This window comes from Schistocerca cancellata, chromosome 9 (assembly GCF_023864275.1).
Source record: "Schistocerca cancellata isolate TAMUIC-IGC-003103 chromosome 9, iqSchCanc2.1, whole genome shotgun sequence".
NCBI classification, from domain to species: Eukaryota; Metazoa; Arthropoda; class Insecta; order Orthoptera; family Acrididae; genus Schistocerca; species Schistocerca cancellata.
The window spans coordinates 336,594,924-336,618,506 of NC_064634.1; the positions used below are offsets into that span (position 1 = coordinate 336,594,924).

Genomic DNA, 23,583 nt, shown 5'->3' on the forward strand with positions numbered 1-23,583 from the left:
CCGATTTTCAAATGGTCAAGCAGAAACACTCGATTAAAAGTTTTCATAGCAGTCTTTCTATATATTATAATTTCCCGTACTATATCAAACTACTTGTATGTTCTGCACATGTAAAATATCGTAGCTAAACTAACTTATACAAAATGACGCACTTCAGATTATCTTTTTAAACATTGAAAGACTACCATTAAATTATGTGGACCTCGATAACATAGAACATATACACTGAAGAGCCAAAGATCTGGTACACCTGCCTAATACCGTGTAGGGCCCCCGCGAGCTCGTAGAAGTGCCGCAACATGACTTGGCACAGGCTCGACTAAAATATGAAATAGTTCCGGGGGAAATTGATACCATGAATCCTGCAGGGCCGTCCATAAAGAGTACGAGGGGATGGAGATCTCTTCTAAACAGCACATTGCAAGGCATCACAGATATGCTCCATAATGTTCATGCCTGTGGAGTTTGGTGGCCGGCGGATGCATTTAAACTCGGAAGAGCGGTCCTGGAGCCACTTTGTAGCAATTCTGGACGTGTGGGGTGTCGCATTGTTCTTCTGGAATTTCCGAAGTCCGTCGGAATGAACAATGAACATGAATGGATGCAGGTGATCAGACAGAATACTTACGCACGTGTCACCTGTGAGAGTCGTATCTAGGTATATCGGGGGTCCCATATCACTCCAACTGCACACGTCCCACAACATTACAGAGCCTCCACCAGCATGTAGGGTCCATGGATTGATGAGGATGTCTTCATACCCATTCACGTCCAACCGGTCGATTCAATTTGAAACGAGACTCTTCCGACCAGGCAACATGTTTCCAGTAATCAACAGTCCAATGTCGGTGCTGACAGAACCAGGCGAGGCCTGAAGCTTTGTGTCCTGCATCATCAAGGGTACAGGCGTGGGCCTTCGGCTCTGAAAACCCATATCGATGATATTTCGTTGAATAGTTTGCACTATGACACTTGTTGATGGCCCAGCATTAAAAACTGCAGCAATTTGGGTTGCACTTCTGTCACGTTGAACGATTCTCTTCAGTCGTCGTTGGTCCCATTCTAGCAGGACCTTTTTCCGGCCGCAGCGCTGTCGGATATTTGATGTTTTTCCGGATTCCTGACATTCCAGGTACACTCGTGAAATGGTCGTACGAGAAAATCCCTACTTCATCGTCATCTAGGAAATGCCATTGCTCGTGCGCCGACTATAACACCACGTTCAAACTCACTTAAATCTTGATAAACTGGCATTGTAGCAGCAGTAAACGAGCTATCAATTGCGCCAGACACTTGTTGTGTTATATAGACGTTGCCGACCGCAGCACCGTAGTCTACCCGTTTACATATCTCTGTATTTGAATAAGCATACCTATACCAGTTTCTTTGGCGCTTCAGTTGTATGGTTACTTCGTTGGTTCCAGTAGGGGAGAGCGGAAGAATACCGACATCCGTCATCTTAAGAACTTTTTCTTTTTTTTAATCTGTCACTTCTATGAAAAAATCCATGACACGCTGTTTGACGAAGGAATGTTAGACTTATACCCGTACAAGAAAAATCGAAAAATGTTGAATACTAACATCGACAGCGTTGCAGGATAATACCAGCAGTAAGCAATGCAAATAGAGCAAAATTTCTGTTCCCAGAAAGTAACATATTTTATTGTCTTAATATGTATCAAAATAGGTACACAGCATGTTTTCCGAAAGTGGTGTTGAAGTTGGGAAAACAGCAGTCACCTTCAGCTGTGCTGAAGCCCAGATCTTTGCCTTCAGCTGTGCTGAAGCCCAGATATTTGCCTGATGGTTTTATTAAGTATATTATAGGTTTTTTTAAACCAGAAACCCAGCCTTCTCCAGCCATTTTGGTAGTTTTCTTGAAACTGTGCTTAAGATCTAGTTTTCATAGCAATTCACTGCAACACTACAAGAGAAATAATTGTGCCATTGTAGTTGGTTGACTAATTCTTGTTCTTGTTCAGTAATAAAAACACATCTCCCCCCCTCCCCCCAAGGAAAGTTTATTGGCTTAATTTGATTTTAATCGATCATAAAGTGTAATTTTTAGTATGTTCAGCTTCTTTGATACCCTGTTCAGTGATCTCCTTGACTTCACTAAACTTAATGCCTTTTTAAGGATTTCTTCAGTCCATTTAATCCTCTCTGATTTTCTTATTGTTGTCCTCGCCATCTGAAATTAAATAAAAGACCTTACTAAGTGCGTAAACATTTTTTTCTGAAGTTTAGAGGAAGGGGAAATATGCAAGCCCTGTCCATATTGCTCCATATTATCTGTCAATATTACTCCACTCAGACATTTGGTGGAGACCAGACTTTAGTTGCTTTGCTAATGGTGTCTATATACCCCGCTCAGACGTCAATGGCGGAGACCAGATTGTAATGGCTTTGCTAATGCTCTACAAGTTACAAACCCATGCTGAAAGAAGCATTAGGAAACATACTGTCTATCTTCGTAATAGTTATTACCATTAAAAAAGTATATAAACTCTTACCGGTACCTCCGTTTAAGCATAAATGAACACTAGTTTTAGCACCACAATAAGGCCATCATGTACAAGAACACCTTACAAGAGCACCTTACTTCTGGCATCATCCGCTATGCTGCAGCACTATCTCCCAATGACTATAGCGCTGCTCAGATGAAAAAAAAAGAACGATGGTGTCGACATTGCCTGGTATGTCGGTATTCCCCAGTCTCTGCTAATACCGTATCCTTCACCAAGAATTTTGAAGAGGTTTCTTTTTACGATAATGCAGGGCCTCTGTTGTACATCTACATCTACATGGATACTCTGCAAATCACATTTAAGTGCCTGGCAGAGGTTTCTTCGAACCACCTTCACAATTCTCTATTATTCCAATCTCGTATAGTGCGCGGAAAGAATGAACACCTATATCTTTCCGTACGAGCTCTGATTTCCCTTATTTTATCTTGGTGATCGTTCCTCCCTATGTAAGTCGGTGTCAACAAAATATTTTCGCATACGGAGGAGAAAGTTGGTCATTGGAATTTCGTGAGAAGATTCCGTCGCAACGAAAAACGCTTTTCTTTTAATGATGTCCATCCCAAATCCTGTATCATTTCTGTGACACTCTATCCCAATTTCGCGATAATACAAAACGTGCTGCCTTTCTTTGAACTTTTTCGATGTACTCAGTCCTATGTGGTAAGAATCCCACACTGCGCAGCAATATTCTAAAAGAGGACGGACAAGCGTAGTGTAGGCAATCTCCTTAGTAGGTCTGTTACATTTTTTAAGTGTCCTGCCAATAAAACACAGTCCTTGGTTAGTCTTCCCCACAAAATTTTCTATGTGTTCCTTCCAATTTAAATTGTTCGTAATTGTAATACCTAGGTATTTAGTTGAATTTACGGCTTTTAGATTAGACTGAGTCATCGTGTAACCGAAGTTTAACGCGTTCCTTTTAGCACTCATGTGGACGACCTCACACTTTTCGTTATTTAAGGTCAACTGCCACTTTTCCCATCATTCCGATAATTCTTCTAAATCGTTTTGCAGTTTGTTTTGATCTTCTGATGACTTTATTAGTCGATAAACGACAGCGTCATCTTCAAACAACCGAAGACGGCTGCTCAGATTGTCTCCAAAATCGTTTATATAGATAAGGAACAGCAAAGGGCCTATAACACTACCGTGGGGAACGCCAGAAATCACTTTTGTTTTACTCGATGACTTTCCGTCAATTACAACGAACTGTGACCCCTCTGACAGGAAATCACAGATCCATTCATACAACTGAGACGATATCCCATAAGCACGCAATATCACTACGAGCCGCTTGTGTGGTATAGTGTCAAAAGCAATGACAATGTCCTTCGGACCTGCATGCTCGCGATAAACGGGGACTCCGGATTCGAGTCCCGGTCAAACAAAAATTTTCATTCTTGTCATTGAATTATATAATTGCGCAACAAAGAATACATTTGGTGAGTTTCTTTTTATTCCTAATGTCCAGTTTCTACAGGTTTATGCTATTATGGCAAGCAAAAAAAGTGCTATTACATAAAGCAAAGAAAGTGAGAGCATGCGTTTGTTCTCGATTATGGAACAGTTATTAAGACAATGGTCATTCATAGTAGGGAGGTTCGAATCTCTGTGCGATGCCCAGTGGTTTTCTGAGGTTTCCTATAGCGCTTTAGTAAATGCCAGGATGGTTCCTAAGGACGTGACCAGTTGCTTTCCCCCCTATCAAAACTTCTACTCAGTCTCTAATTACATTGTCATCGACAAGAAGTAAAAATCCTTATCTTCCATACTTCCCTCGACCTGCTTTCACATAAGTTTTCTCATGGTTAAAATAACTTTACTGTTACTTTCGGCAACACAGAGAAATACACTACTGGCCATTAAAATTGCTACACCAAGAAGAAATGCAGATGATAACCGGGTATTCATTGGACAAATATATTATACTAGGACTGACATGTGATTACATTCTCACGCAATTTGGGTGCATAGATCCTGAGAAATCAGTACCCTGAACAACCACCTCTGGCCGTTCAAAAGAATGGCTCTGAGCACTGTGAGACTTAACCTCTGAGGTCATCAGTCCACTCGAACTTAGAACTACTTAAACCTAACCAACCTAAGGACATCACACACATCCAAGCCCGAGGCAGGATTCGAACCTGCGACCGTAGCTGTCGCGCGGTTCCAGACTGTAGCGCCTATAACCGCTCGGCCACCTCGGCCGGCCTCTGGCCGTAATAACGGCCTTGATACGCCTGGGCATTGAGTCAAACATAGCTTGCACGGCGTGTACAGGTACAGCTGCCCATGCAGCTTCAACACGATACCACAGTTCATCAAGAGTAGTGACTGGCGTATTGTGACGAGCCAGTTGCTTGACCACCAGTGACCAGACGTTTTCAATTGGTGAGACATCTGGAGAATGTGCTGGCCAGGGCAGCAGTCGGACTTTTTCTGTATCCAGAAAGGCCCGTACAGGATCTGCAACATGCGGTCGTGCATTATCCTGCTGAAATGTAGGGTTTCGCATGGATTGAATAAAGGGTAGAGCTACGGTTCGTAATACATCTGAAATGTAACGTCCACAGTTCAAAGTGCCGTCAATGCGAACAAGAGGTGACCGAGACGTGTAACCAATGGCACTCCGTACCGTCACGCCGGCTGATACGCCAGTATGGCGATGACGAATACACGCTTCCAATGTGCGTTCACCGTGATGTCACCAAATACGGATGCAACCATCATGATGCTGTAAACAGAACCTGGATTCATCCGAAAAAATGACGTTTTGCCATTCGTGCACCCATGTTCGTCGTTGAGTACACCATCTCAGGCGCTCTCGACTGTTAGTGACACGAGGACGTTGGGATCCAGCACGGCGTTCCGTATTACCCTCCTGAACCCACCGATTCCATATTCTGCTATCAGTCATCGGATCTCGACCCACGCGAGCAGCAATGTCGTGATACGATAAACCTTTATCATAGTCGGAAACGTGATGGTACGCATTTCCCCTCCTTACACAAGGAATCACAGCAACGTTTCACCAGGCAACGCCAGTCAACTGCTGTTTGTGTATGAGAAATAGGTTGGAAACTTTCCTCATGTCAGCACGTTGTACGTGTCGCCACCGGCGCGAACCTTGTATGAATACTCTGAAAAGCTAATCATTGCATATCACAGCAACCTCTCCCGGTCGGTTAAATTTCGCGTCTGTACCACGTCATCTTCGTGGTGTAGCAATTTTAATGGCCAGTAGTGTATTATTTGATTTCAGTTATAATTTTTAATCGAAAATATTGAGTGAGCACAGGAAGATGGCGGTCTTGCTGTGGATAGTTCTCGGGTGTTCAAAGTTTTTGCATCAAACGTGTAGGGGTGACAGATGACATCAAGAGGAACACCTTTTGTTAGAAGCAAAATGTTCGCTGACGCTTTTCGGCGACGCTAGGCGAGCGTTTACCATTGGTTATGACGATGAGAATAAAGGGTCTGCTTACCTCTCCATACTACCTACCCCAGGATTGATAGAGTGATTTTCAACAAGAAAATATTAAGAATGAGCGTATCTGACCGGAGAAAGATGTTTGGGAAGCGAGTCAGGAACCTTAATTTTGCTAGCACTTCCCCTTTCCACACGGAACAGAGGACTAGCTTATAGGCAATACACATTGCATTTGCAAGCCGGAGAGAGCCTGCGCCCTGCCGCTTCCCAAGGGCAAAAACAACACCTTGTATAAGCGTGTGTGATGCATGATGTATAAAGCACTTAATATTCTTGAAAGAACTGTTGACAGCAACATTGAACAAAGTGCACTTTAACCATAACAAAAGAAGAAGATACATTGGATTTAAAATCCAAATGAAAATGACACAAATAATGTCTACACTTACATCCATATTGTGCCAGTCTCTGTACAAGAGGACTAAAGAAGTTGTTTCAGTCATAAAATATTGTATAATTCATCTTTCACTCAGCAAAGCAGTTACGAAAACATTCTAAGACAGAAACCGACTCACCCGCCGGAGATTCGAGTCCTCCTCCAGGCATGGGTCTGTGTGTTGTTCTTAGCATAAGTTAAAGTTAGTTTAAGTAGTGTGTAAGTTTATGGATCGATGACCTCAGCAGTTTGGTTCCTTAGGAATTCACACACATTTCAACATTTTTTTAACAGAAACCGACACACCATGAAGGAATCATCTGAATGAGGAGGAAATCGGTAAATATGATGTACATGTACAAACAAACGATTACAATTTCAGAAAAAAATTGGATTATTTATTCAAGAGGAAGTGCTTCACAAATGGAGCGAGTCAATAACGCGTTGGTCCACTTCTGCTCTCTGGCCCTTATGCAAGTAGTTGTTCGGCTTAGCCTTGATTGATAGAGTTGTTGTATGTCCTCCTGAGCAAGTGCCAAACTCTGTCCAATTGGCATGGTAGATCGTCAAGATACCGACCAGGTTAGAAGGCTCCGCCCATGATTAACGCTCCAAACATTTCAATTGGAGAGTGATCCGGTGACCTTGCAGGCCAACGTAGGGTTTGACAATCACGAAGACAAACAGCTGAAAATCTCAACCTGTGTGGGCAGGCATTTGGTTGCTCAAATGTATGACCAGGATGGCTTGCTATGAAAGGCAACATAATCGGTGTAGAATATCGACGACGTACGTATAAGGATGCCGCAGATGACAACCAAAGGGGTCCTGTTATGAAATGAGACAGCAACGCAGATCATCACTCCTGGTTGTTGGACCGTACGTTGGGCGACAATTGGGTTGGTAACCCGGGGCGTCTCCAGGCACGTCTTCGCTAGTCATCGAGGCTCAGCACGAAGCGGGACTCATCACTGAAGACAATTCAGTTGCAGTCAGTGAGATTTCAGGCCGAAAGTGCCCCACACCACTGCCAATTGGCTTCTTGGTGTGCAGCCCTCTTTCTGTGAGCTGAATATTAATGGTCCTTATGGTCAATCAAGTACCAGTTGCACGTAGGATCGATCGTAAAGATGAATCTGAGTCTCCGAGAGACTCTCCGACGATTGGTCGGTCATCACCTTCTGTCGTCTCCCTAGGTCGACCGCTTTCTTTTTGACACTGTAGTTGACCCATTTCTACCAAAATTGGCGAATAGTGGCATCGTTCCTATTCTAATATCGAGCGATCCGCCGATTATTCATCCGGTTACTTTGAGCCCAACTACACGTCCTCCCCCAAATTCTAACATCTGCATATGTTGATTACCAAACTGTCTGCGAGGCAGAGTTACTGTCCAGCTGAGAACACAGAATGAAATTCGCAAAGATTTTATGCCCTGGCAACGACATTTCCCTTGTCTCTTATCCTTGCCAGCTGTGCGGTCAAATTGCACTGCAGCAGCAAATATCTTTCATCGACGGCCAAGGTTTACAACTTTTGACGAACTGTAAGTCTGTAGGCTTTCGTGGCCGTTGTCATTGAAGTTAAAGTCTCCTGGGTTATTAGGCCGCGTCATGTGTCTTCTAAAATGTTCGACGCAACAGTTTGAAACCACGCGACCGCTACGGCCGCAGGTTCGAATCCTGCCTCGGGCATGGATGTGTGTGATGTCCTTAGGTTAGTTAGGTTTAAGTAGTTCTAGGTTCTAGGGGACTGATGACCTCAGCAGTTAAGTCCCATAGTGCTCAGAGCCATTTGAACCATTTGTTCGACGTTTCGATCCCTCTGCTGGGATGTTCCTCAGGATCTTTTGGTGTCCACTACTGCTAGAACACTGACGAATTGCCTGTTGGCTTCTGTCTCGGGTTCTTGGCCGTCGTTTGTCTGATGATTTTTCTGGCGGTTCGTTAGCACGAGTGGCTGGTTCAAAAATGGTTCAAATGGCTCTGAACACTATGGGACTTAACTTCTGAGGTCATCAGTCCCCTAGAACTTAGAACTACTTAAACCTAACTAACCTAAGGACATCACAGACATCCATGCCCGAGGCAGGATTCGAACCTGCGATCGTAGCGGTCACGCGGTTCCAGACTGTAGCGCCTACGAGTGGCTGGCATTGTCGAAGTTTCACCCTCCATTACCGGTGTGAATATCAGTTTTATAACAAATTTGCATAACTTCTTCTTCGGTTTTTTATTTTTGGAGTGTATGTTAGTATATTAAGCCACCTGAAGAAGAAAGAAAACCAGAAACAAGAATGAAATTTTCACTCTACAGCGGAGTGTGCGCTGATATGAAACTTCCTGGCAGATTAAAACTGTGTGCCGGACCGAGACTCGAACTCGGGACCTTTGACTTTCGCGGGCAAGTGCTCTCCGCAATATCCTTTCTTCCGGGAGTGTTAGTTCTGCAAGGTTCGCAGGAGAGCTTCTGTGACGTTTGGAAGGTAGGAGGCGAGGTACTGGCGGATCTAAAGCTGTGAGGATGGGGCGTGAGTCGTGCTTGGGTAGCTCAGTTGGTAGAGCACTTGCCCGCGAAAGGCAAAGGTCCCGAGTTCGAGTCTCGGTCCGGCACACAGATTAATCTGCCAGGAAGTTTCAACCAGAAACAAGTCTTATCAAAATGAAGTGCTCTTATTCTTCAGTGGTCAGGGCTCTATTTGTACAGGCAGAATTGCATCGTATCCTTTTCTGGTTGCAGGTGGACGCCCGCGGGGACCTGTGGTTCGTGAACAACGTGCTGCCGGTGCTGCTGTACGGCGAGGTCGACAGCAAGGCGTACAACTACCACGTCTTCACGGGCCGCGTCTCTGACGTCATCAGAGGCACCGTCTGCGAGCCTTACCGCCCGGCCCACAGATGGCAGCTGCCGCCGACGCCCGCCGCACGTCTAAGCCTAATCAGCGTGCCTTTCGGATAGGCGCCGAAATGAATGTGCGGGAAGCTGGAAAGTCTGTCGATGGACGAAAGGACCAGGATATTTTCGGAACAATTTTTATGGCTTTTTTTTGTGTAATGTGCATTGATGCCATACCTGCCTGCAGTGTCAGAGTAGAGACGACTGAGCTTGTTTGTTACCATTACTTTTGTTTTTTTTTATGTCATACTCATCTTCATCAGATACTATCATCACTTCAGCATTTTATCACACATCCGTGGATTATAAATATTTGCTATTAATCGCCTATATTTGTATGCTTTTCTCTTACTATGGGTCTTTTAAACTGATGCCCACAATCTTTGTATTTAGACACTTCCAGCGTATACTACTGAAGTCTTCGCCAGGAGTTGATGAATACAACACTCGACGAAACGTCGCGGTTTTTCATCTCTATCTCACAGCTGTAAACTACAAAGCCTTTCATCACCCACAATCTTTTTCTACTATTTCTTCATTTTATATATTTTGCAAGAAATATAATTTATCTTAATTGTCAATATCAGAACTATGACAGTCATAAAAATTTTGTACAATAATATACAGGGTGAACATTAACAGCCGGTCAGAGTGGCCGAGCAGTTCTAGGCGCTTCAGTCTGGAACCGCGCGATCGCTACGGTCGCAGGTTCGAATCCTGCCTCGGGCATGGATGTGTGTGATGTCCTTAGGTTAGTTAGGTTCAAGTAGTTCTAAGTTCTAGGGGACTGATGACCTCAGGAGTTAGGTCCCGTAGTGCTCAGAGACATTTGAACATTAACAAAACTGTCAAACCGCAGCGACGGATTTTTAATTGGAACTGGAGGAAAAAAGGTCCTATGAAAATGTGTCTGGAAATGGACGGTGGGCGTGCAACGAGAACTTATCGTACTGGAACACAGAACAGAGCTGCATCGCATCCACGTCATCACAGATGTTCGAAGTGACCTCCATGGGACTGCAGGTGATAGGGATAGTAGCGGTTGTCAGGCAGGATACACATAACGTACTTTGGCTTACACCATGTTAGCGGGCCACTTGTCTGAAGCTTGTACTAGGAATCGTATCAATATTCTGCAGAACCTGGTCCTCCAAATCTTGTGTACGCAGAGTCCGCCGCCTCCCTGCACGTTTTGTTTTGGCATGGCCATGCTACCAAAAATGTTCAAATGTGTGTGAAATCTTATGGGACTTAACTGCTAAGGTTATCAGTCCCTAATCTTACACACTACTTAACCTAAATTATCCTAAGGACAAACACACACACCGATGCCCGAGGGAGGATTCGAACCTCCGCCGGGGCCAGCCGCACAGTCCATGACTGCAGCGGCCCAGACCGCTCGGCTAATCCAGCGCGGTGGCCATGCTACCTCTCGACCGTTTCCATCTGCTTCGCTGTACGCAATCTCAGCTTGTTCCCGACATGAATACCGGACCTTTCCGCTGCTTACAATACGCTGCGTCGATCACACAGCCTCTAACACACAAGGAACAAACGGCAGGTGGTCAGAGAAACCTTCATTCGTCAGAGAAACCTATCATGGCAATGATGCAATTCCGAACATATGTTCGTAGGACTTTTTTCCTTCATTTCCGGACAGGAATCCGTCCCTGAAGTTTGTCGGTTTTATTAATGTTCACCCTATATGATGATGATGATGTCCCATACTCCGAGGAGCGTAGGGGACGATGCGGGAGGCCCGCACCGCTATACTAGGCAAGGTCCTAGCGGAGGTGGTTAGCCATTGCTTTCCTCCGACCGTAATGGGGATGAATGATGATGAGTATACCAGCGGAAAAATGCTCCTCTCAGAGAACAGAAAAGACGAATATGATCCTCCTTAAAAGACACTGACCTATAGAATTCGTTTTACATAAGCAGCGCGTAGGTGGGAAACTGAAACTTCCTGACAGATTATAACTGTGTGCCGGACCGAGACTCGAACTCGGGACCTTTGCATTTCGCGGGCAAGTGCTCCACCGTCTGAGCTACCGAAGCACGACTCACGACTCATCCTCACAGCTTCAGTTCTGCCAGTACCTCGTATCCTACCTTCCAAACTTCACAGAAGCTCTTCTGCGAACCTTGTACAACTAGCATTCCTGGAAGAAAGGATATTGCGGAGACACGGCTTAGCCACAGCCTGGGGGATGTTTCCAGAATGAGATTTTCACTCTGCAGTGGAGTGTGCGCTGATATGAAACTGCCTAGCAGATTAAAACTGTGTTCAGGACCGAGACTCAATGTCTGCGCAATATCCATTCTTCCGGGAGTGCTAGTTCTGCAAGGTTCGCAGGAGACCTGTGAAGTTTGGAATGTAGGAGACGAGGTACTGGCAGAATTGAAGCTGTGAGGACGGGTCGTGAGTCTTGCTTGGGTAGCTCTCGGTGTGTCACATTGGCGCTTTGAGTGGCGGGTGTTTTTTTTTTGTGTGTGGGCTGAAGAGACCATCCTTGATGACTTATTCTTCTAGGATGGGATGTAAGGATATAAGGAAAACACTTTATTTATTACACATTCAGTTAGGCTTGGGCACTCAATGGGTCCTTTAGCCTGCTGTCTTTGGTGATGTCTATCTGCTGTGGAGGGTGAGATGTGCCTAGGCTGTTATGTTATGACAGATTGCCTATGGGGGGGGGGGGGGGGGGTGAAACGTTAATGACTTCGGTACTCGATACTTGTGCCATCTTGCAGGGTTTACCATTCCTTCCGATTCTGATTGTCGAACTTCGTCCCTAAGGGCATCGATTTTGTCAAAAACTCGTAGAGCCTTCTCTTGTATAGTGGTCTCGTGGAGTGCGGTGCGGATGTCGACGTTTCTTGTCCACCATGGAGCTCCTGTGATCCATCGATAGCAACTGTTTTGCAGCGTTTGGAGTTTGTTGTAGTTGGAGACGCACGTAGTTCCCCACGAGGTGGAGCCATATAACATTGTGTGTCCCACCGTTGCCTTATACAATTGGAGTTTAGTCTTAGGGTTGAGATCCTTACTCTTAAGGAACGGAAACAATGACCTGGCCATCTTCTGAGCTGCCGTCTTCTTGTCGTCAATATGCTGCGTAAATTTTTTGTCAAGGTAGACACCGAGGGATAAACTGATCAGCCATTTGGAGTCTGTCGTTCAGAACTCGTTTCCTCCGTGTGAACATATGGGCTGCCGTCTTCGTCGGGTTGATCGTTATCTTATTTTGCAGCGCCCAGCGTTCCTTTACAGCAAGTTGCCGTTGCATCCTGGCGATTAGCTGGCCCAAGTGTCGTCCAGTTGTCAGAGAGGCGGTAACGTCCACATAAAAACTCACCGTAACAAGGGGGACTGTTGGGATGTCATTTACATAGAAGTTGAAAAGCAGAGACGAAATGACAGAGCCCTGCTGAATTCCTGCGGAGATTAGTTTCATTTCGGAGTTTTTATCGTCGACTCGGAAATACAGTTTCCTGTCCTGCAGAAAGCTGTCTATGAGTCCAATGTAACAATCCGCAATAGGGGTAGTGCGATGCAGTTTGACGATAAGGTTGGGCCGCCACACCTTATTGTAAGCTTTGTCGATGGGAAGGAATACACCAATCGTGAAGTGCTGCTTGTTGTATCCTTCTTGTATCCGTTCGGCGATCCGTAGAAATTGAAGTTCGGCAGATAACTTGTCCTTGAAACCGAATTGTTCGGGTCGTATAACAACATGCGCTGTAAGCGTGTCATGGAGCCTCTTCAACAGCACTCTCTCGAGCACCTTGCCAAGGGTCGGCAAGAGGCTAATCGGCCGGTAACTGTTGGATTCTGCTAGGTCTTTACCTGGTGTTGGTAGTGGAACTATTCGAGCCGTCTTCCATGCCGTAGGAAAATATCCCTACAGAAGACAGCTGTTGAAAATTCGGGTAAGGAGCACAGTTAGCTTCCTGGGCAACTGTTTCAAATCGGTGTTGCTTATGGAGTCGTTGCGTGGCGCGTTATTCCGAGCCTTCCGGATAATTTTACGGATCTCTGGTCGCGCGTCGGGCGACTAGGTTGTGCTCTTAGTTCCGCCTCTACTGTAGCGCTGCGTGTTTCCCTCGTGTCCGTTTAGTGTCGTGTTGGTCTCCGTGCGCGTCGCATCGCTGGTTGTCGGCTAGTGTTTGGTGTTCGTGCGGCCCTTCCTGTAGCGGCGTCGTCTCGCGCCGTGATGTCCACCATGGTTACCACGAAAATTCCGCGTGCAGTTACTGTCAGCTTCACCTTCGACAAATCCACGCATCACGTCCAGCCCAGTTCTTTGGAAATACATGACTGGTTAGTCGATACAATTAAGTCGCTACTGATTAGGTGCATACTGCATATTTTGACTGCGAATTATATGTGTTTTTTGTTGTTTCTTGACTCGCTCCAGGTTGATAAGATACTTTCTTGTGACGGTTCTCAGGTACCCTTTACGCACCGTGATGGTTCCACTAGTATGGTTCTCTTGGTAAGTGCAGAAGTGATATATACGAATGTCAGGTTGTTTAACCCTCCGCCCGAGGTGTACGACAATTTTCTGAAGCCCGTTTTGCTTCCTTATGGGGAAACATGTCATATTCTAAAGGAACGCTGTTCTGCTCAGCACCGCTTTCAGTTCTATAGTGGTATTCGGTCGGTGGAAATGGTGGTCAAAACATATTCGTTCTTATCTATAGGTATTTGGTTATAGGGTCCATATTACGTACAGTGGCCAAGAAGACACATGTTATTATTGTAATCAAACCGGTCATTTCAGTACTAATTGTCCGTGGCATGTGGTGGTATTAAAGGGTCGACAGAGGCGTCCGATCCCACGCGTCGGCTTTGACCCGTGACGTAAGGGTGTTGTGTGTGACGTCATGACGGCGCGGAGTTTGGTTTGTGAGTGTGGCGTGTTTGTAGATGTCGTCGTGTTGTGGTTTGTTGTGCTCTCTGGTGGTGTGTTCAGGGTTTCCGTTTGTGTGGTGTAATGGGCTCAGTTTGCTTTTGCTCATTATCCAGAACTGTTCGAGTGTCGGCTGTGTTTGTAGTGGAATTCGTTTCAGTGAGTTAACGATTTTGTGTGATGGTTAATTTAGTGTTGTTCGCTGCATATCGTGTAGTAATTGTAGTAAAATTAATCGGTTGTTGTTTTTTGTTCAGGAACTGATATTACTGATAAAATTAACAGTGCGCAGATCACGAGAAGTGTTCGATCCCAATGTTTGGCTGTGTATGTTGATATTGGTATCGGGAGATGTTTTTCAGCTATATAGGCCAAGGGAAGTGTTTGATCCCAATTTATGGGATCGGGAGCTGCTGTTGAGCTATATAGGTCAAGTGAAGTGTCCGATTCCAGATGATAATGTGTTTAGTGGTGTTTGGGGAGTTTTGTGATGTCGGATATTTTCGTCGTTTGGAAATACGGAAGCGTCCGATCCCGCCCGTCTGCTTTGACCCATGACGTCACAAATATGGCGGAAACAAAAACAAACACACACACTTTCCACAAGAAGCCTAATAACACTAACGGGACAAGCGCGGGAAATGGGGAGTTTTGGGTAGGGGGGCAAACTAAATATAAACAAATTTAGACGCCTTGCGTAGCTACAACGTGTAAGTGAAGACAGCCATGCATGAATACCCACCCACCTCCCCAGGGGTCGTAACCCCTGCAACCCATAGAAGATAAAGATGCTTCAGTAGCTGATTAGTGTTTTTTGTCTTTTTAAAAAAAAATCTCACGGGATAGAACGAACAGATCAGAAAGACAAATATAATAAACTGAAACAGAAATTGGAGGAAACAGATAATTAAAATAAGTAATAAGCGTTTTTAAATTTTAAAAAAATCTCACGAGATAGAACGAACAGATCAGAAAAGTAAACAAAATAAGATAAAACAGAACTGGAGACAGCCACACTCAAACCAAACTCCGCGCCGTCATGACGTCACACACGACAACACCCTTACGTCACGGGTCAAAGCCGACGCGTGGGATCGGACGCTTCCGTATTTCCGCTCCCTGTTACTGAGGGACGCAGTGATCTGTTGATCGACAACGCCCGTGATTTTCTCCCGCTGTCCTTGCGTCGGGATGTTGATGCCGTTAATTTCGATGTGCCCGCCATGATTTCTCACAACAAGTGTCGCCGAACACAGGATGATGCGGCAGATGGTTTCCAGTAAAGGACCCCCTTTCTCAGTCTGAAACCGTGGATGAGGACACAACAGGTGCTTTCACGACTGTGCAGAAGATCCCTGACACCTTATCTGGCGTTGTTCCTGTTGTCGAGGCCGCCCCTTCGGAGACGCCCATGAAAGAACCTGCTTCCGGTTCCCACGTGTCTTCTCCGGTTCTCTCGGACAGTTCTCCTGTCGACTCTGTTTCCCATCCTCCTTTGCGACTTCTGTCGCCCCCTCTTTGTCACAGCCTTCCCCCATGAAACAACTGATTGATTCTCAAGAGCCAGTGGATTCCGTTTTTATTCACTAACCGTCCCTCCGTGAGCCCATGTCTGCGGACGAGTGGGATGTAAAGACCTCTCCCTTGCAATCTGAAACGGAATACCTAAATGATGGTCCCACGCGACCGAACGCGGCAGCGTAGGCGCCGCGGAGCCGCAGTAGAATCCGTAAACGGCCACAGAGAGCCGCTTCACGGCCGAAGAAAAAACAATGGGAAGATGAGGGTTGTGTTTCGTAGTTCTTCTCTATCTGGTTCGGCGATTGATTCTGGTATGGTTACTTATATGTTGCTCCGTCGACTGACGGATCTCTACCGTTCTTTGTTCTTTCTTCTCGGTTGAAGTTCCATGCAAGTATACACATTTCTTACTCTGAATATTAACAGAATATGTACTTGCCGCTTTGCGACAGTTTATATATCAATCTGGGGCAGATTTTTTTTACAGGAAGTCTTATTCGACCACTTTTCCATTCCTGGGTTAACCCTTTTTAATGTAGCTTCCGAACTTTCCACGGGCACTGCCCTGTTTTATATGGACGGCACTGCGTTGATGGATTTCGAAGTACTCGACAGTGAAAGGGGATCGGGTGCCCGTTTTGTGATCTCAATTTACTCCTTCTTTATGCCTCTTCTGGCACAAGTCGTACTACCGCACGTTCGAGTTTCTATAAAGAAGAAATCATTTACCTGCTTTGTAAAATCCCGACAAAGATTATCTTAGGTGGGGACATCAGTTGTGTTCTACGGCCTTTGGATCGGTCTCCTAATTTTAATTTCAGTGAAGGACTCTAAGACCTAGTGCGCTCCTTGAGCCTGCGTGACGTGTGGGTTTCTCGCTATCCTTGTGCGACATACATACTATACTCCTACGTCTATCAGTCGACTCGATCGCTTTTACCTTCCCGATTCCTTGTGTGGGCAACTTCTGGATGTTGATGTGATACCAGCCTCTTTTACTGATCATTACGCCGTAGCCGTCACTTTTAATTACGAGCTGCAACCGGTAAAATTGTTTCGTCCTCCCTGCATGCTCAATATAGCCTATTTGCAAGATACCTCTCTTGCTATCGTCCTGGAGAACGTATGGGGTCGTTGTTCTCGTACTATGGACCGGTACTCGGCCGGCCGGAGTGGCCGAGCGGTTAAAGGCGCTACAGTCTGGAACCGCCCGACCGCTACGGTCGCAGGTTCGAATCCTGCCTCGGGCATGGATGTGTGTGATGTCCTTAGGTTAGTTATGTTTAAGTAGATCTAAGTTCTAGGGGACTTATGACCACAGCAGTTGAGTCCCATAGTGCTCAGAGCCATTTGAACCATTCTTTTTTTTTTGACCGGTACTCGTCTATTGTGGTGTGGTGGACACTGTATGTTAAATGAGAAATCCGTAGGGCTCTCATGCGTTTTGGAGCTGCGAAGGTGGCAGACGATCGACGAACGCAAGAATTTTACTACTCAGTCTTAGGTCAACTGTACGATAATGCTACGCATGTTCCCCTACGGGCTACTGATACACAGCGCATCAAAGCCAAATTGCTGCAGCTCAAACGCATTCAAATGGAGGGACCGCAGACGAGGTCTCAACCACGTTCCCTTTTACAAGTCGAATTAACGTCACTTTACCATCTAGTCCGTTTACTGGCGGCTGCAGCTAATATCCGAGGGGCTTTGCTTTTTCTTGATTTCCAAAAAGCGTTTGATCGTGTCAGCCATGATTTTTTAAAGAGAGTGCTCATCGCTGTCAGCTTTAATAATGATGCTCGACAGGTCTTGTCGCGCTACAACATGAGGAGGAGGCGTTCACGCCAGACAGTTTATAAAGCTATTGACAATATTGATATGAAAGTTAGTAGCGTTAATGGGCAGGTGTTTTTGCATGGCCCTTCTGTTTTTTGTGGAGGAGTGTTTAATTTCACTCTACAAAATAATGATCAGAATGGAGCTGGCAATGGATGGGTGACTGTAGCAATTGTACGTTACCCAGGAGACACTGTCTACAGTTGAAGGACTTGAGGCTTTTTACGATAGAGACATTATTGCTTATCGTACCTATCATATTGCTGAAGTGTTTAACAGAGATATGGGAGCTTCCTATTTTATCTCTACTATGCCTCTTGTTCTAAGGACAAGGTGAATATGAGTCTGTATCAGTGCGGTGATTGTGAACGCTCACGCTACCCCCGGATACCGATCAGACAGGGTTTACCCCAGGGAAACCCCTTATCCATGTCCCTTTTTGTCTTGTTCTTGGAGCCCTTATTTCGCCACCTCGCCATGCAATTACGTGGTTGGACTATATTGGGGGAACTTTTTTCGGTCAGTGCATGCGCCGATGACGTCATGGTTTTAGTATGTCATGTCGAGGACATACAGAGGCTTAAGGATACCTTCGATCCATTTTGTCGTCTTGCTGGTGCTCGCATCAATGATCGTAAATGCACGTTCCTACCGTTGAGAGGCTTCGATCATGTCGTCATTCATTGGGCGGCGGTCGTCAATCGCCATAAGACCTTAGGGATCTTAGTGGATCGCAATCCGATCAAAATGACTACACTAAATTGGCGTGAGGTTAAGATTAGTGTTCACATGGCGATCCTTTAACGTGAACGCCGTTCCCTTAGCGTCCTTCACAAGGTACGGGCTTTAGGAACCTAAGTCTTCAGTAAAGTATGTCACGTTGCGCAGGTCTTCCCGCTTCCCGCGATGATGGCCCGCAGACTGAAACAGCTGTCTGGTCGATTCCTGTGGCGCCACCATATCTTTCGTGTCCGGTATAAAGTAGTGGCCAGGCCTCGAAAGTTTGGAGGATTGGCACTTTCCGATATCAAAATGAAGACAATCTTATTTGCCTGTCGCAATGTTTTAACCTGTACGCGGGCTCCGCATTCAGTTACCTCTCGTTTACGTTTCCGCCTCCGGCCGGTCTGTCCGACCCCTCCTGTTGATTTTGGACGGATTAATCGTAAATTGCCGCACACTCGTCAATACTTTCTAATTATCGGTATCCTAGGTGCTGATATACTTTCTATAACGCATATTAATACCAACATGCTATCAGCCCGTTGGGGTGCACCGTTGAACTTGCTTCCCCGTCAACGTCTTGGAAAACGGTCTGGTCTCATCTTAGTCTTCCTACATTGCCGATGGAGATTGCTTCAACGTGATATAAGATCATTCACCGTCTGATACCTACTAGTGATCGTCTTTTTCGTATTGGCCTTCGTCCGACTGATCAGTGTGAGGAATGTCATCAAACTGACACCTTACTTCACAGGCTTGTTGCTTGTGGACGGGATCATTGGCTCTGGGTCCGCCGTCAGTTAGCTTTCCATACTCGAGGGCCTGAAACGGCTTTCCCAGACGACATTCTCCAAGACATATCCTTTTTTTCTCAAAGGAAAACGAACACGATTGTCTGACTCTTGGGTTACCATGTTCACTATGTCGTTGAAGGCGGGAATGACCCAGATCACCGCGTTTTTCACCATTATCTGACACCTGCGCATTGAAAATGGCAGCGGTTGCCACGATACCGAACGCTTTTTGCGAATATGCTTTTTCTTGTGTTTAACAGTCAAGGTGTTGGTTAAGCACCCCTGTGATCCCTGTTTCTTCCCTGAGGTTGAGTCCCCTCCCCTGTAGCTTTGTCTTGTCACTTTTTCTCCTCCACATATATATAAAAAAATTGATAAGATGGGTGGGATAATGGTTTAGTCTTCCCATTCAGAATTTAGTAATTGTTTGTGCTTGAACTAATTTGTTGATTTTCTTTTTGTATCCGATATTAAACGATGATTTGACTATGGTTGTCTGATTTTCATGAAAATACCAAGTCAATCTGATGATAAAAAAAAGATGGTAGAGCAATTGCCTGTGAAAGGCAAAGGTCCCGAGCTCGAGTCTTGGTCCGGCAAACAGTTTTAATCCGCCAGGAAGTTTCAAATCAGCGCACACTCCGCTGAAGAGTGAAAATCTCATTCTGAAAGCGGAAACTAACTGTCTCAATCCTCATTTCTCTTTCCTCACCAAAAATTTTGGCATCCAATCATATTCGCACTCTTTTAAAACACAACGTTGTAAATCATGTCTTTCGTTGCAGTTAAGCCTTCATACTCACCATCTCCCTCTCACCGCCACTGTCTATATATCTCTCCCATTGCTTCCTTTTTCTCCCTTTGATTTCCAGTCTACCCCACTGCTACTGTCTATATATGCCTCTCCCCCACTGCTTTCTTTTCCTCCCTTTGATTTCCAGTATTTCCAATTGCCGCTGTCTCCTCTATGACTTACATTGACTCCTTTTGTCTTTCTTTCCCCCTGCCACTGTCTCCACCCTACCTCGGCGTTTAAAACTTCCAGATTGTCCAACTTTTTTCCTTCTACACACATATTTAAAAAAGCGCTCCCTCCTACACCTACTTCTCAAAGTTCGCCGATCTGGGCGGGTCCAGACCTCTCAAGCTCAGGTATCGTCTCCACTCAACTGTATTTCTCATTTCCATTGTCTCCTCTCTCTTTCTCTCCCATAGGTACTTTCTCCTCTCTCTTCCACCGTCACTCTCTACTATATTCTTTCAACCCAAAAGAAAGAGAAAGAGAGATGGCTGAAAATGATAGTGGGGGACAAACAGGGAAGAGGTATTGTTGACCAGTGAGAAAGTGGCAGTAAAAGAGAAAGAGAAATGGCTGGAGACACGAACAGTGGGAGCGAATGAGAGAAGAGATAGTGGAAATGAAAAATACAGATGAGAGGAGACTGTACATAGGCTTGGGGGGCGGGGGTTGAGTCTTCCTAGACCAACGAACTTTAACACACAGGTGTAGGGGTGGAAGCATTTTGGACCAAAAGCTTAAACACGTGGATATAGGGGATTCCCTTCCATCCCCCCACCCTCTCCCCCCCCCCCCCTAGAAGTTTTGAGCGCTCAGGTATGGTGGAGACAGTGGCAGTGGGAAAGGAAGACAAAAGGAGACAGTGTAAGTGGTAGAGGAGGCACTGGCAGTTGGAAATATTGGAAATAAATGGAAGGAAAAGTAAGCAGTGGGAGAGAGACACATACGGACAGTGACAGTGAGAGGAAGGTACTGAGTATGAAGGCGTGACTACGAAAGACTGCGTAAAAGCATTTAGAATGTTCCGTGTTAAAAAAGACCGAATGCTGGTATGTTCACGTGTCAAACTTTTTAGTGCGGCTCACCACTTTTCTGTAAGTCTTTTAAAGAGGAACCTATTTCCCTATTCTGTGCTCTGACAGGACCATTTTTCCACTGGTTCTCTTATTTTTCCTACTACCATAGATCGTGTTGCTTGTATAAAGCTGATTCCATAGGTCAGTAAAGTTTTGTCAGGTTATTTGTGTACTTACAGACATTTATACACTTTGCCACATATAAACAAATAAGTACATACACTGATGTCCAAGATTAAAGCAGCAAAACGACTATTTCCCCGTATGTGCCTAATTCACGATATAATCATACAAATTGTCAACCGATGACGTTACGGTCGTGTTCTGCACGGAATATAGCATTCCGATCAACGGACAACCACGCCAGCAAGCAGGGAGTGTTTGCATGGTAGTCCCACATCCACAATCGCTGTGTACACGGTCACAGACTGTGCAATATGGCACAGAGAAGATGCCTTTGCTTTGGAGAGCCGTAGGAAGAATGGAAACAGGAGAGTGAGAAACTGATGTGGCTCGATGGCTTAATATGAATCGTTCTGTTGTTTCTCGTATGAGGTGACAGTTTATAGAGACCGAAACTGTATTCTGGAGACCAGGACAAGACCGACCACGTGTGACTTCAGAAAGAGCGGACCGTTATTTGGCTTACTACTACTCTGCAACTGCCAACTGACCTCAGAGCATCCACTGCAGGTGTTGTATCGATGTAAACGGTGTGCAGAAGGCTTCAGCAGAGTGGCCTGCTGTCTGTTTACCTCTGGCGTGTGTACATAGAAGGGAACTTCTACAGGCGTCAACATGCCACCTGTACGATTGAACGGTGGGTCAATGTTCTTTTCGCAGATGAGTCCCGATTTGCTCTGTAGAGCGATTCTCAACGGATTCGCATCTGGAGGACTCGTGAACACGACTCCGGGACCCGTACATTGTGGAAAGAGACCGATATCGAAGAGGGTCCCTACTGGTGTGGGCAGGGATTATGCTGACCACCTGAACACATCATGGAATTGTATGGGTGAATCAGCAAGATACTGTCAGGTACCGCGAGGAGATCTTGCGACCTCACGCATGGTTGTTGCGATGTGCTGTGGGTCCAGGCTTCGTATTGATGGACGATAATGCTCGACCTCGTAGAGCACGTGCGGTTGATGTTTGCATGGAATCGGAAGATACTGCACGCATGGTGTGGCCTGCTCGCTCTCCCGATTTGAATCCGATAGAGCATGTCTGGGCTGCACTAGGGAGACAGGCTGCATCACGTGAGCATCTACCAACCACTCCCCAAGACTTTTGAGCAGCTCTGCAGGAAGAATAGGCGTTACCGCCTCAGCATGAGATTGATGACATGATTCAGGCATGTCCCATCGACGTCAGGCCTGTATTGGTGCCAGATACGGCCACACCCCACACTGGCCACATTAACCAGTTGTCAGAATACGTGTGCAAATCCGTTAAGTTGAGAAAAAAAAACGAACATTTTTGTGCACCGTCATGCATGTTGCAGCTCATTTTGTTCTGTATTCTTTACATTGTTTCTACTTCAATATGACTTGTTTATACTATTATGTGACAAAACAAACGCAATCTTGCAAAATTTCGGTTTGTTGCTTTAATTTTGGACGCCAGTTTATGATATAAGCACTCTGTCTTCAGGCCACAAGCGGCCCATCGGGACCATCCGACCGCCGTGTCATCCTCAGCTGAGGATGCGGATAGGAGGGGCGTGTGGTCAGCACACCGCTCTCCCGGTCGTTACGACGGTTTTCTTTGACCGGAGCCGCTACTATTCGGTCGAGTAGCTCCTCAGTTGGCATCACGAGGCTGAGTGCAACCCGAAAAACGGCAACAGCGCATGGCGGCCTGGATGGTCACCCATCCAAGTGCCGGCCACGCCCGACAGCGCTTAACTTCGGTGATCTGACGGGAAACAGTGCATTCACTGCGGTAAGGCCGTTGCCTTTATGATATAAGATCAACACAAAATTGTTTGTTTTACATTTTTTCTGGGTACTTTGCTCATCGACTACAATTTATCGAAAACGCCTGGCTTATGTATTGTATCCTAAAATAGTTAAAATGTTATTATAAATATTTTCCTGTATTTGCAGCCTTTCCAGTTTTACATAATTTTTGGCAGTCATTTTAAGTACTTTTCAGGCACGTTAAGATCTATTGTTAACCCTTATTTTATCACTACAGTAGCAAAAAAAAAGGCTCTGAGCACTATGGGACTTAACATCTGAGGTCATCAGTCCCCTAGAACTACTTAAACCTAACTAACCTAAGGACATCACACACATCCATACCCGAGGCAGGATTCGAAACTGCGACCGTAGCAGTCACGTGGTTCCGGACTGGAGCGCCTAGAACCGCACGGCCACCACGGCCTGCACTACAGTAGCACTTTGAGCATATTTGTCTAGGTCTGAAGAGCCCTTTATACATAGACAGGGCGTCATTAAGTTATATTGATAAAAAATGCTGAATAAATCGCAGTTTGGAGACCTCAGAAACCTTTCGATAACCTTATGACCCTTGTCACGTGTTCACTGTGGCGGTTAAAACTACATCTACGTCTCAGATCGGATATTACGTTCATAAGTACGGTATCTTTGAACCTATGGATCTC

The 23,583-nt window shown here is 45.6% G+C and overlaps 1 protein-coding gene and 1 pseudogene across 1 annotated transcript in view; one reads left to right on the plus strand and one right to left on the minus strand.

Annotated features, from left to right (window-relative positions):
* LOC126100377 (L-dopachrome tautomerase yellow-f2-like) overlaps window positions 1–9,617 on the plus strand; it is a 125,787-nt gene extending 116,170 nt beyond the window's left edge. The window contains exon 6 of the mRNA XM_049910985.1: window positions 9,134–9,617. Within this exon, the coding sequence (XP_049766942.1) occupies window positions 9,134–9,352 (219 nt within the window). The 3' untranslated portion in view covers window positions 9,353–9,617. The remainder of the gene's footprint in view (window positions 1–9,133) is intronic.
* Window positions 9,618–22,794: 13,177 nt separating this feature from the next.
* LOC126102382 (5S ribosomal RNA) lies at window positions 22,795–22,912 on the minus strand (annotated as a pseudogene).
* Between the last annotated feature and the right edge of the window lie 671 nt (window positions 22,913–23,583).